The sequence below is a fragment of the Schistocerca piceifrons genome, chromosome 9 (genome assembly GCF_021461385.2).
Source record: "Schistocerca piceifrons isolate TAMUIC-IGC-003096 chromosome 9, iqSchPice1.1, whole genome shotgun sequence".
Taxonomy (NCBI): domain Eukaryota; kingdom Metazoa; phylum Arthropoda; class Insecta; order Orthoptera; family Acrididae; genus Schistocerca; species Schistocerca piceifrons.
Window position 1 is genome coordinate 176,213,136 of NC_060146.1, and position 14,427 is coordinate 176,227,562.

At 39.3% G+C, this 14,427-nt stretch overlaps 1 protein-coding gene across 1 annotated transcript in view; it reads right to left on the reverse strand.

The window, feature by feature from the left end:
- Window positions 1-5,458: 5,458 nt before the first annotated feature.
- LOC124716826 (serine/threonine-protein kinase PAK mbt) overlaps window positions 5,459-14,427 on the reverse strand; it is a 127,029-nt gene continuing 118,060 nt past the window's right edge. The window contains exon 10 of the mRNA XM_047243379.1: window positions 5,459-7,173. Coding sequence (XP_047099335.1) covers window positions 7,012-7,173 — 162 coding nt within the window. The 3' untranslated portion in view covers window positions 5,459-7,011. The remainder of the gene's footprint in view (window positions 7,174-14,427) is intronic.

Below are 14,427 nucleotides of genomic sequence, written 5' to 3' on the forward strand. Positions count from 1 at the left end.
TGAGGTCAGAAATCACTGCTAGAAGATTGCATAAGAAGACAGAAGAAATAGTTCAGCCTCCAACCACTACAGAAGAGTTGCATCAGTCTCTCAAAGCTTTCAATTTCTAGTCAATAATGCATACACTCAGTCACACAATTATAAATTACATTAATGTGACACACACATTTCAAAACACAAGGTCTTACCACAATTGCCTTACACTTAAAGCCAAACACTAGGTTTTAACATTGTCTGTTATGGTATTAATCAATGCTTGTGGCCCACCAGAGGATAAGACATCAGAATACACTACTTTTGTATGCAACATTAATCACTTAAAGTGACAATTACATAGTGAATGTCAAATGCATTACTCAATAAGAACCTCATGTGCTTGATCTGAAGGGTCTAATGTGAACTTATACATGTGCTGAATGTCATCCTGCATGTGGTGTTCAGATTTTCAGGTACAGCTCTGGCCTACCACATAATTATTGACTGCGAATAATAATTACAGCACTTCTCATATGCATTATTGCTAGTACAATTACATAATTAACACATGTATCTCATACTCCAACATCTAATACATAGGATGTTACTGAGAAATGTGTAGGATGTTGACTACTATCTAGTGTTATAACTTTTGTCATTGAAGTTAGTAATGTGGCATATATGACAGTTCACTCTGTTGTCTTACTACTTAGTACAAAACAGTATTTACTTGCGTAACAAATTTGGCTGAAATCTTGTGTCCACCATTGAATAAGATGCCTCAACAAAGAATGAATAAACATGGACCACTATATCTGCAAGTGTTTGATTATTGGCACAACATAAACTGAACACAAACCGTATGCCAGTGTTACATGTGAGGCTTACAAGAATATTGTATGAAAAACCTGGATAGTAGTTGTGTGTACTGCTGGGATATACATTGCTTGATGGTGGAAGTATGTATCTTGAAACTAGTCATATAAATTAACCTATTTTCAAATTGTGTCAATGAACAGGCGTACTTATGGATAATAAATTTAGATTGTTGATGAACAGGAAAACTCACTCGAGGAAAATATAATTTTTAGTCTGGCCAAAAACGCACATATCCAAGCTTTTTGAACTATTAGCTTCTTCCTCAGGTAGAAAAGATGGATAGTTTGGGGAAAGTTAAAAAGGAGGATCAGGACACTCAGAAGCACCCACCTCCTCACAAAAGGTGGATCCTCATCACTCTGTGGTCTAAATGACTTGGTATTTGTTTTTAACTTTCCCCAATCTATACCTCTTCTCTCACGACTGATCATTCAGTCTCAGTCCTCTTAACCATTCTTTAAAACTGAAAACCTAAAACAGAAACTTGAACTATTAGCTTCTTCCTCAGGTATAAAAGAGGGATAGTTTGGGGAAAGTTAAAAAGGAGGATCAGGACACTCAGAAGCACCCACCTCCTCACAAAAGGTGGATCCTCATCACTCTGTGGTCTAACTGACTTGGTATTTGTTTTTAACTTTCCCCAATCTATACCTCTTCTCTCACGACTGATCATTCAGTCTCAGTCCTCTTAATCATTCTTTAAAACTGAAAACCTAAAACAGAAACAACAAAGAAATGTGCTATCTAAAATTAAAAGTCACATGTGAAGCTGCTGTATAGGAGGGGCTGAAAAACAACTCTTAATTAGACTGAATCACTGGGTTACAAAAAATGGCTAAAGTGAGGTCAAAATATTGATCACAAGAACGATTACTGGTAAAATGCTAACAAAATCTGAGTTGCAAATGGCCACACTGAATAAATAAGGAATATTTTATGTTACACTTCATCTTCTAATTGCCATAGGAATTACAAGATTTGAAAACCTAATGAAATACAAAGCCATAAATAAATAACATCATACAAATGCTGACAATGTATTCTTCCTTCTGGGCAAGGTTCATCAGGCAAAAAGCAATTGCCAAGTAGTGTAGTAGATAATGTGTGTTTATGTACTAAACAAACAACCTACCTTCGAAACAAATGCAAAAGTGTTAATAAAAAAAGGGAGAGAGAAAGAAGACAGGTGGACGGAAGGGTTCTCTTCATTTAGGCAAGGTACTACAAAATGGACAAGTTGTGAGTATTATGAGACATCACCAATGTAACATTAATTAACACACAAAACTGCGGCAAGTTTCCTCCAGACACTTGTTACAAACATTAAATTTCTCTCGCCAATAATTAAAATAGAGGCAACTGCTACAACATGAATAATAAATACAAGAATATATTAACTTCTGAATAAACTATACAAAGTCCATAGTGAATACTGTTAGAAATTTAAGAAATAACAGTTAAAACATTTAAATCTCTTCTAATTTTCAAACAGCTCCTCTGAAGGGAAAGATCTACTAAATATGCAGCACTTCACAAACAGTATCCCTTGCATGTTTACCTGTACCAAAACTAATATACAATAAGAGCACTTCATTCACTATTCACTTCAATTTCCTGTTCACAATTTTGCTAACACACTTTCAACATTATGCATATGGCAATCAGTAAATTAAAATGGTAAACAGGAGGCAGAATGTAATTTATAATCATAGCCTGCATGTCAGAAAAGGTGTCACTTGAACAAGGTATCAAAGCTATATCCATTTTATACTGAAGAGACAGAATTAAAATACCATGCCAACTTCACAGTTTTGAAATAAGGCAAAAACATGCTCATCAACTTAATAAATACTTTTGGGTTAAAGAAGACCACTCACCAAAAAGCTGGAGAGTTGAGTTTTTGATAGGTACACACAAAAGAAAGAAAACTTGCTGCTTCTGGCGTTATTCTTTGATGAGCTAGAGTACACACACACACACACACACACACACACACACACACACACACACACACGCCAGTACTGTGTTTTCTGTGTGTCTTTTACACTAGCTTCTGCTTTCCAGTGAGTGGTCTCATTCAATCCAAAAGTGTTTACATTCTACAAGAACTTTCCTATAGTATCCAATGAACTTTGCACCAGAACAAAAATTCTAGAGCAAATAAATTGAGGAGACCAGAAACAACACTTCTACTTTGTAGAGTGGAACAAATCCACATGGAAACCTTGCCAAATGTAACAATTATAGGCAAAACCAAAATTATTTTATTTCAATAATAATATCTTCCCCCTTTTCCAAAGACATTAAAACTATGGAATGATGAATCATCTTAAACTGGGCATTCTGAGCTTGTAATATTTATACTCAAACCTTTCTGTTACTAAAAATGTTAAACCAATCATGCCATTCTAAAATCCATGCTGCACAAAACATGCAGACAGCTGTTCTGTAAAAAGACATTCAATGTTCCCTTTTTATAAATAAATTAAACAGCATTAAGACTAGCAAAATTATTTTCCTTCATATATATATCCAGACTCCTCACATCACATACAGTATTACTGATGAGTGCAAACATGTGGATATTCAATTAAAAACGGACTTGAATCCACTATTGTAGAAATGTCTATACCATAATTATCTATGGGAAATGCAATTCAGAAGGGATTGCATGAACAAGTTAATGTGCAGATTATCTTTTACGAAACATTTAGCCAATAAAATCTGAGAAAACTAAAATGGAATAGTGAACAATTTGAAGAAAAACAGTCATATTACCTTTTGAGAGTTAGTTGATATTTCCACTTTATGTGTGACAGAAAGCAAATACAGCATGTCTACATACTCCAAAGAGGGATATTTAACCATAAAATCTCACCACTCTCCTGTTGCCTGCTCTACATTTTAACATGTATCTAAAATGATTATTCATATAAAATAACTGGATATATGTGTGCTGAAGACAAAAACAACAACTAAACCATTCTCCCTCAGAAACATTATACGAGATAACAGCACAATATCTTAGCAAATATCTCATAACACCACCTTCATTTACAAATATATTTCATTACTTTTGTAAATAAAAATTGTTTTTGTCCAAACAACCACTTGTTAAAGGATGCATCAAAAGTGTAGCCAGTCATCGAGAAAAGCTTAGTTTTGTCACAGTGGATCAAGAGGGAATCCATCACAGGAAAATTCATGACTGCTGTTTTTGGATACAGGCAGGAGGTGCACATGCCTGAAATTTGCTGAATATGAGGTGAATCATCACAGCACATGGATAATGGAACATGGGGACAAACTGATCTTTTTTCTATTTTTAGAACATAACATGCTCATGTTTTAGTAACACTCTCCCACAAAATCTTACCCTCTCAGAAGGTGCTTGTACAAAAACTGACAATTGAAAATCCAGGCAAGGTTCTTGTAACTAAAACAAGATAGTTCTGTACAAATGCATCAAATCACAGAGAAAGGGAATAAAATGTTATGGGAATACACAAGTGGACATGTAATTACAGCTCAGAGATTGTGTGCAGGTACACTGTATTAGAGAAACTTTCATAGAATAAAAGGCAGGGAAAGACTAAATGTAATCTATTGAAATCGTAATCACAATGCAACAACAACAACACAACTGTCATTAACATAATAACAGGATCAAGTGCACTGTCAAATTTTGCTGCCAAAGAAAATGCTTCAAATACATAATCAAGGTCGCCAAATGACCTCTGTTAAATATGACAAAAATTAACTCTTCTTAATATACACAATGTCTGAGATAATATAATTTATCAAGGCCAAACCTAAATGAATCAGTGTCTGAAGAATTCAACAACAAGTAAATTTAATTTAAAAATTAAACAGGTATTAGCTCCAAGCCTAGCAAAATATGACACCAATGAGGTATGGAAAGTTATGGCAGAATATAAACAACTTAGCTCTCTCTCTCTCTCTCTCTCTCTCTCTCTCTCTCTCTCTCTCTCTCTCTCTCTCTCGCTCTCTCACACACACACACACACACACACACACGCACGCACACACACACCTGTATGGCTACACTGTACCAGCCAAATACATAATGCCAAGACTGCAGTTCAGCAGACAGACTGTGGTAAGGGGTGGTGATTGTTGACAGATGGCATGGGTGAGGTGAGAAAAGTGGCAGGTAGCAGGAAGAAGGATTGGCAAGAGTGGCTGATGGCTTGAAGGGTGACAGCAGTTGTGCAAGATAGTAATGTGGGAGAGAGAGGCAGCAGGTGCACAGGATAGGAAAGCAACACACAGGATTTGGAACTGTTGAGTTTGTGCACTGCATTATGATATGGGGGAAGAGGATTTCAGGGAGGAGGAGGTTGGGGAGAGGGGGGTGGGGGGGGGGGGGGGGTGGGGGGGGTTGACAGGACAGAGGAAGATGAGGCTTTGGGAAAGAGGGTATGGGTGCAGGCACCTGTTGCTTCTCCTTCCCACATTCCTATGCCATATGCTTGCTGTCACCCTCCCAGCCATCTGCCACCCTTCCCCCACATGCCCTCCTCCTCCTCCCAATCATTTTCTCAGCTGTACACGTGGTGTGTGTGTGTGTGTGTGTGTGTGTGTGTGTGTGTGTGTGTGTGTGTGAGGAGGGGGGGGGGTGACGCAGTGTTCACAGGGGTATGTATGTCTATGTATGTATTTGTCCGAAAGCTTTAGTCTTCCTTATGTGCCTGTCAGCAAATACAACACCATCCAGATGCAATGAGAACAGCCCAGATAAGCTAAATTCAAATAACCAATCAACTGACATGCTGCAACATGAAGACAACAATACATTTACATGAATGACTGACATCTAACCCCCAGTCTCTCTCATCTTGCGCTTTCTGTGACTTCCCTACACCATTCTATTGGAACATAAGGAAGGTTTCCCACTGCCAGGGCAGTGCTTAACTGCTACAAAAATATCATCTTAACTCATTGTATGCAAAGGCCACTGAGATACTTCATTTTATCCTTTCATTAGGAAATACACATTTTGTTTACCATACACCTTAAAGACTGTACAACTATACAAAGATAGATGAGTTGCAACAAATTTCAATCAATTAATTACTAAATGGGAAGAATTTACTGTACCACACACAAATCATTGTGAATGAGCTTCTAGTAATTAAAAGAACTCTGTCACAGCTGCCTTAGAGCATTGTTTCCTATTTGCTGCACACAACTTGATAAATAAACCTTTCAATCAAGCAAAGGTGATGAACATATGAAAATTTCCACATGGATTTTTCACCTAATGAACATGTATTTCCAGTCCAGCATACATGTTTCACTCCACACTTGAGTGTACGCTGCAATGAAACTTTCCGAGAGAATAAAAGTGTGTGCTGGACCAGATCTTTTCACCCAGATCATTGGCTTTCACAGGAATTCTTCTATTGAAGTCTGCAAAATGCAAAACTACAGTTGGAGTCCTGGGTGGCACACAGTTTTAGTCCCTTGGGAAGTTCGATATCACTGTTACTGCTTAATGCTGAATGTTCTTGAAGAGAGATAAACTTAACTATTTTCTTGTAAATACATTCAAGAACTTGCATTAATACCAGCAAACAGAAATACATTTTTATTTCCATCCTTCGATCCAATCTTTGGAAAGCTTTAATAACACCTACATACATAAAGGTAGATTCTTGCTGTTACTAATGCAGTATCCTATTTACTTCTCAAAAAGTCTTGTTTACTGCTACTCACTAATAAAAATATTATATAAAATTCCGGGTGCTACAGTACACAATAAGTACATTTGCAACATCTGTATCTAGAAATTTTGCCAACATAATTCCACATTTACTGGGCAATAAGCATTAGCTGAGGTAAATACAAGCTCAATACCCTTAACAGCAACATGTGGAGACTAAACACTATACACAGGCAGATCTCACCACAGTATCAATAAGTTCTTCAAAATGACGAAGACATAAACGCACAAGCTGCCAAATCCACGAATATAGTTTCCCACTTTGTGTTCAACCAGACCCGTGTTAAAAAGGATCACTTTGTGATCATTTTGTGGTAGAATTAGGTAGATGTGCACTGGAATGGCACAAACAGGCACTTGACTGTGTAACATACACTACTCGGGTTACTGCGGGAGGTCGGCTTCTGCGACTAGCAGCTGCTGTGGCGTGAGCCTCTCATGAGCGGCACCAGGAGTGCCGGGGAGCCCGCCTGCCTCAGGAAAGGGTGCTGCAGCAGCTCCGCCGCTGTCGCCCTCTGCGCAGGATCTCGGACAAGCATCCTCTCCAAGAATCCCTGCAGCCTTGGTGATACCTGCAATAATGGTGCACGAGTACAGGACTAAAATTCCCTTATTCTTTTTTCACTAGTGGTAGTGCAGCAATACAGGCCACACAAGATGAGTGATGCGTATCCCTACATCATCTGGCTAATGAATAATACTCGCAACCAATAGTTACCAATTTAAACAAAAATCAATGTTTCTTTGAATGTTTATCCTCAATGCATTCCTAAACCATTCATCTGACTGCGACAGAACTTTGGTGATTTGTTCTCCATATGACTCTCCCCCCCCCCCCCCCCCCAAAAAAAGTATTACAAATAATTCAGGAGATATGGTATCATAGAAAATGTGATGTCAGCACACAAAAATACCCAGATTTATGTATCCACTATTTGCGAATGACAGTACTTAGTGACTGGCAAAAAAATTGACATAATTTGTAATCTTTACAAAAAATTTTCTCACTGACGTCCCTCCCCACATACAAAATGATGAAAAGTAAAGGTTATTGCTTACAACATTTTTGCTGTATTTTCCGTAAAACTACTACATCAGGCATGATGTTTTAATGTATTACTTTGTAATGGCTAACTTTATTTGCAACATGTTTTGCATATGGTATTCACATATGTCACTAAGAGTGCTGGCAAATTTATGTCATTGTACAACATATGGTTCAGGTGATATGACATCATAAACATTAAGGTGCGTGAGAAACTGCTGCGCCAGGTATAACATTTTGTTTTATTACTTCTTTACTACTGAAGTTATTCACGATATGTTTCACTATCCTTACCCAATCTGTTACCCCCGGAAACCATCCTTGTAACCATTGATGCCACTTCCTTATACACAAATATTCCACACGTCCAGGGCCTCGCTGCGATGGAGCACTTCCTTTCACGCCGATCACCTGCCACCCTACCTAAAACCTCTTTCCTCATCACCTTAGCCAGCTTCATCCTGACCCACAACTTCTTCACTTTTGAAGGCCAGACATACCAACAATTAAAGGGAACAGCCATGGGTACCAGGATGGCCCCCTCGTATGCCAACCTATTCATGGGTCGCTTAGAGGAAGCCTTCTTGGTTACCCAGGCCTGCCAACCCAAAGTTTGGTAAAGATTTATTGATGACATCTTCATGATCTGGACTCACAGTGAAGAAGAACTTCAGAATTTCCTCTCCAACCTCAACTCCTTTGGTTCCATCAGATTCACCTGGTCCTACTCCAAATCCCATGCCACTTTCTTTGACGTTGACCTCCACCTGTCCAATGGCCAGCTTCACACGTCCGTCCACATCAAACCCACCAACAAGCAACAGTACCTCCATTATGACAGCTGCCACCCATTCCACATCAAACAGTCCCTTCCCTACAGCCTAGGTCTTCGTGGCAAACAAATCTGCTCCAGTCCGGAATCCCTGAACCATTACACCAACAACCTGACAACAGCTTTCGCATCTCGCAACTACCCTCCCGACCTAGTACAGAAGCAAATAACCAGAGCCACTTCCTCATCCCCTCGAACCCAGAATCCCCCACAGAAGAACCACAAAAGTGCCCCACTTGTGACAGGATACTTTCCGGGACTGGATCAGACTCTGAATGTGGCTCTCCAGCAGGGATACGACTTCCTCAAATCCTGCCCTGAAATGAGATCCATCCTTCATGAAATCCTCCCCACTCCACCAAGAGTGTCTTTCCGCCGTCCACCTAACCTTCGTAACCTGTTAGTTCATCCCTATGAAATCCCCAAACCACTCTCCCTACCCTCTGGCTCCTATCCTTGTAACCGCCCCTGGTGTAAAACCTGTCCCATGCACCCTCCCACCACCACCTACTCCAGTCCTGTAACCCGGAAGGTGTACACGATCAAAGGCAGAGCCACGTGTGAGAGCACCCACGTGATCTACCAACTGACCTGCCTACACTGTGATGCATTCTATGTGGGAATGACCAGTAACAAACTGTCCATTCGCATGAATGGACACAGGCAGACAGTGTTTGTTGGTAATGAGGATCACCCTGTGGCTAAACATGCCTTGGTGCACGGCCAGCACATCTTGGCACAGTGTTACACCGTCCGGGTTATCTGGATACTTCCCACTAACACCAACCTATCCGAACTCCGGAGATGGGAACTTGCTCTTCAATATATCCTCTCTTCCCGTTATCCACCAGGCCTCAATCTCCGCTAATTTCAAGTTGCCGCCACTCATACCTCACCTGTCATTCAACAACATCTTTGCCTCTGCACTTCTGCCTCGACTGACATCTCTGCCCAAACTCTTTGTCTTCAAATATGTCTGCTTGTGTCTGTATATGTGTGGATGGATATGTGTGTGTGTGCGAGTGTATACCCGTCCTTTTTTCCCCCTAAGGTAAGTCTTTCCGCTCCCGGGATTGGAATGACTCCTTACCCTCTCCCTTAAAACCCACATCCTTTCGTCTTTCCCTCTCCTTCCCTCTTTCCTGATGAGGCAACAGTTTGTTGCGAAAGCTTGAATTTTGTGTGTATGTTGTGTTCGTTTGTGTGTCTGTCGACCTGCCAGCACTTTCATTTGGTTAGTCACATCATCTTTGTTTTTAGATATATGTATATTTTTTAAAGTATATTAAACTATGGGTGTATTCCAATGCAACGCTGTGTCAAGATTTCAAATCAATCAGTCAGAACTTTCCAAGATTTGCCATTAGGATCATTTACGTTTTCTATTCAGTTGTTCTTAAAAGCAAATCTTGGAAAATTCTTGACTTACTGATTTAAAATTTTGACATCTGTAATGAATCAAGGTGAGTTATAAATAATCTGACTGAATTCTTGAATTTTTCAGGCATGCCGCCGCACTTGTTGATATTTAAAATTGACGTGCCTCTCATTCTGCTCAGAAATATCAGTCCACCAGAGCTCTGCAACGGTACCAGGCTTGCAGTGAAAAAGATAATGAATAATATTATCGAAGCTACAATCTTAAAAGGAATTTTTTAAGGAGAAGATGTACTATTACCACACACCCCAATGATTTCAACAGATATGCCATTTGAGTTCAAATGCTTGCAGTTTCCAGTGTGACTCACATTTGCCGCCACCAACATAGCACAGGGACAATCACTACAAGAAGTGACCTAAATTTGAAAAATCCATGCTTCGCACATGGAGAACTGTTCATGGCTTGCTCTTACATTTGGAAACATCTGACTTATTCATGTAGGCACCAGACAGAAAAATCAAAAATATTGTGTGTTCAAAAGCACTTCAATAAACAGATTATAAAACAAAACACTTTTTTTCTTTCTATCGCAATGCAACACATGCCAATTACAGCTAGTTTATACGAGGTCTGTTCAGAAAATTGCAGAACTTTGTTTACAAAACTTTTCTCTGCTACCTTTTACTTATTGTACATGGTCTCCTTCAAAATACTTTCCTCCACGATTGATACACCACTTTCACCACCATTTCCAACTCCTGACGCCTCTTGCTGGATCGTACAAAGTGCAGTCTGCGAATTTTCTTTTATCTCATCCTTTCAATGGGGTTTTCAACTTTGGAAACAAGAAAAAGTCTGCTGGGACCAGGTGTGGAGGATGAGGTAGAACAGTGATTTCATTTTTTGCGCAAGAGTCGCAACCAGCAGGGATGAATGCGCAGGTACGGTATTGTGATGCAAGAGCCATGAATTGTGTTAACACATCTCAGGCCATTTCCTTCTCACATTCTCTTGCAGCTTCGCAACACGTGTCGAGTAGTACCATCTATTAATAGTTTGTTCCACTGACAGGAATTCATAATGAACTTATCCTTCAAAGTCAAAGAAAAGTATCAGTATGGCTTTGACCTGACAAGCTTTTTTTAGTGTTGGAGAATCTTTCCTGACCCATTGTGAAGTCTGAATCTTTGTCTTAACATCAAAACCACAGAACCATGTCTCAAGACCAGTTATAATTCTCTTAAGGAACTCTTGTTCTCCTTTGCATGATACAAAAGCTCTTCACAAATAGCAAGGCAAGGGTTTTTCTGGTCTTGACTCATGAGCTGTGAGACAAATTTGGCAGCAACATGATGCATTCCAAGACGCTGTGTCAGGATTTCATGACACGATCCAACTGAAATGCTACATTCGTCTGTAATCTCTCGGACAGTCAATCTTTGACTGGCACATAAAATTTCATTGACATTCCTGATAAAAACAGTTGGCGGATGTCGAATGGCATCCTGAACGAAGGTCATCTTTAACTTCCACAAGACCATTTTTAAATTGTGTGAATCATTCGTACCATTGAATATGGCTTAAGCACTCACCATCATCATCTGCATCATTTGGTGTGTGTCTATAACAGTTTTCTCAAGTTTCTCGCAAAATTTAATGCAGACGCATTGCTACCCTAACTCTGCCATCTAGAAATTCGCAATCTGTGTGACACAATGTTCTACTCAATACTGCACTGAACAATAACTAACAGACATACAACAATGGAACTTCCGGCAATTACACGTTAAACAGAGGCTTGTGCAGTGATGCCAACCGCATTTCGCTTCGACACGCCATTGACACAAAATTATGAATGTTCCGGAATTTTTTGAACAAACCGTGTATAATAAAACTACCTATTTGGCATGGCTTCGCAGGAGTAGCATTAAGTGTCTATAGCCCAATGGCTTGTCTGGTGTAACGGTAATTTTGTTTATGGACCACTGCATAGAGTTAAGCTCAAAATTCATAGAGTGATGTTGACCACCACTTTCATATAACTGAAATGACGTAAACAGTGCATGTGAAAGAGAAAACAACATGCCTGATGTAGATACATAACTAGTGACAGCACTCCTCTAGTAAATCTCATTCTGCACTGACCCATTATTCAGACTCATTGCTACAACTCTTTGTCACATATTCTTTGTTGTAGACCCTCTTGCCCTGCCACAGAAAGAACTACATCTGCATCTTGGTTTGATTTGCAGTAAACCAAAAATTGAGTCATCCGCTGTGCTGTTGAACTCTGAAGTTAAAGCAACTCACTGCGGATTATTCAAATAACGTGCAGTGAATTATGAATGCGAATTGCGATTCCCTTTCAAAGTCTTCTGTTGTCATCTGCAAAGAATTTCTGAACACAACATCATTCCCTATTTTTAAGGAAAGAAGATCATGCCCATATCTGTTAGTTCCTTATGAAGCTCACAAATCCATCAATGTTTATGAGCAATGCTGCTATTTTTCCACTGGTGCAGTTTATTGTGCAATTACACAGAGTGGTGTTTCCAAGTGTTTCTGCCATTCACTGTTAGATGGCAATGGCATCGTTTTCACAGCATCAGATGTCTAACTCAACATAGTTCAGCCAATCTGCATGAAAATCCCTACAGTAGTTCCTGACATTAACCCAAACCAACAGACAGCAGTGCAGCAAGCGATTCTATTTATAAACGAGGTCTATTCAAAAAATTCCGGAACATTTGTAATTCCACACCAATGCTGTGTTGGAGTGAAATGTGATTGGCATCCCTGTACACAGTTGTGTTTAATATGTAACTGTCAGAATTTTCATTGCTGTGTGCCTGTTAGTTATTGTTCAGTTCTGTACTGAGTAGAATGATGTGTCACACAGTTTGCAAATTTCGAGTTGGCAGAGTTAGAGAAGCAATGAATCCACATTAAATTTTGGTTGAAACTCAAGAAAACCTTTACAGAGACACATCAAATGATGCAGGAAACCCACAGTGATGTAGCCACACTCAGGGTTATGAACATTTCACATGGCTCACTTGTGTCTACAATTACCATCATTCAGGATTCCCTTCAACATCTTCCAACAATGATCATGTCAGGAACATTAATGAAATTGTGCGTGCCAATCAGAGACTGACTGTCTAAGACATTGCAGAAGAATGTAACATTTCAGTTGGATCATGTCATGAAATCCTGACACAGAATCTTGGAATACATCATGTTGCTACGTTGCTGCCAAATTCATCTCACGGCTCATGAGTCAATACTAGAAAGGCCTTCGCCTTGCCATCTGTGAAGAGATTTTGGATTACACAAATGAAAACAAGATGTTCCTTAAGAGAATAATAACTGGTGATGGGACGTGTTTCTACAGTTATGATGTTGATGCCAAGGTTTAATTTTCACAATTAGTTGGGAGAGGTTCTCCAAGATCTAAAAAAAGCTCATCAGGTGAGATCAAATGTCAAAGCCACGCTGATAGTTTCTTTTTCTTTTAAGGATTAGTTCATTATGAATTCGTGCCACAGAGACAAACTGTTAATTGATAGTACTTTCGGGATGTGTTGCAACACGTGCATGAAAATGTGAGAAGGAAATGACCTGAAACATGTTGACACAATTCATGGCTCTTGCATCAAAATAACACATCTGCACATTCACCCCTGTTGGTATGTGACTCTTGCACAAAAATCGAAATCACTGTGCTGCCTCATCCTCCATAGTCTCCAGACCTGGCTCCAGCAGACTTTTTTTATTTCCAAAATTGAAAACCCTGTTGAAAGGACAAAGATTTGCAACGACAGAGGAGATAAAAGAAAATTCGCAGATGGCGCTTTGCAGGTTTCCAGCAAGAGGCATACCAAGACTGCTTGCAGAAGTGGAAACATCGTTGGGAGTGGTGTATCAATTGTGGAGGTGAGTATTTTGAAGGAGACCATGCACAATAAATAAAAGGTAAGCGTAGAACAATTTTGTGGACAAAGTTCTGGAATTTTTTGAACAGACCTCATATATATAAAGGATACAAAAAGAAACATAAAATAACATACCAAATATAAAGGTACAGATATTGTGAATTGCTTTCACTTTTATTTTTGCACATGGTGAGCTTTATCATGGGATGACACATGCCTCCATCAAGAGAAGGTGATTTCAGTGACTCTGTGAGAGGAAATACCTGCTCGGAGGGATAAAGACTATTCTGCAGATTGCTATTTACCCCTGGAGATGCACGGCCTTCCAAACCACTGTTATATTAGCAGTAGAATGTTGTAAAAGACAGAAAATGAAGTTTTGACAGAGTACTATTATTCAGTATACTGAATGATGAATGTAGTCATGTAATGTGGTTAATGTAATGAGTAACGATGAGAGAACATATGATTTGTTAAGTCAACTCTCATGTCACAAGTTAGTAACAGGAAAGTGGTGTAGTAATTCTGGGTTCTGAAGTAATTATAATGAAGTTGTAGAAGTAGTTCGAGAGAACAAAACTGACAATCTTTACAAACAGCTCACAAGAAAAAAAGGCATTCATTCAATGTACG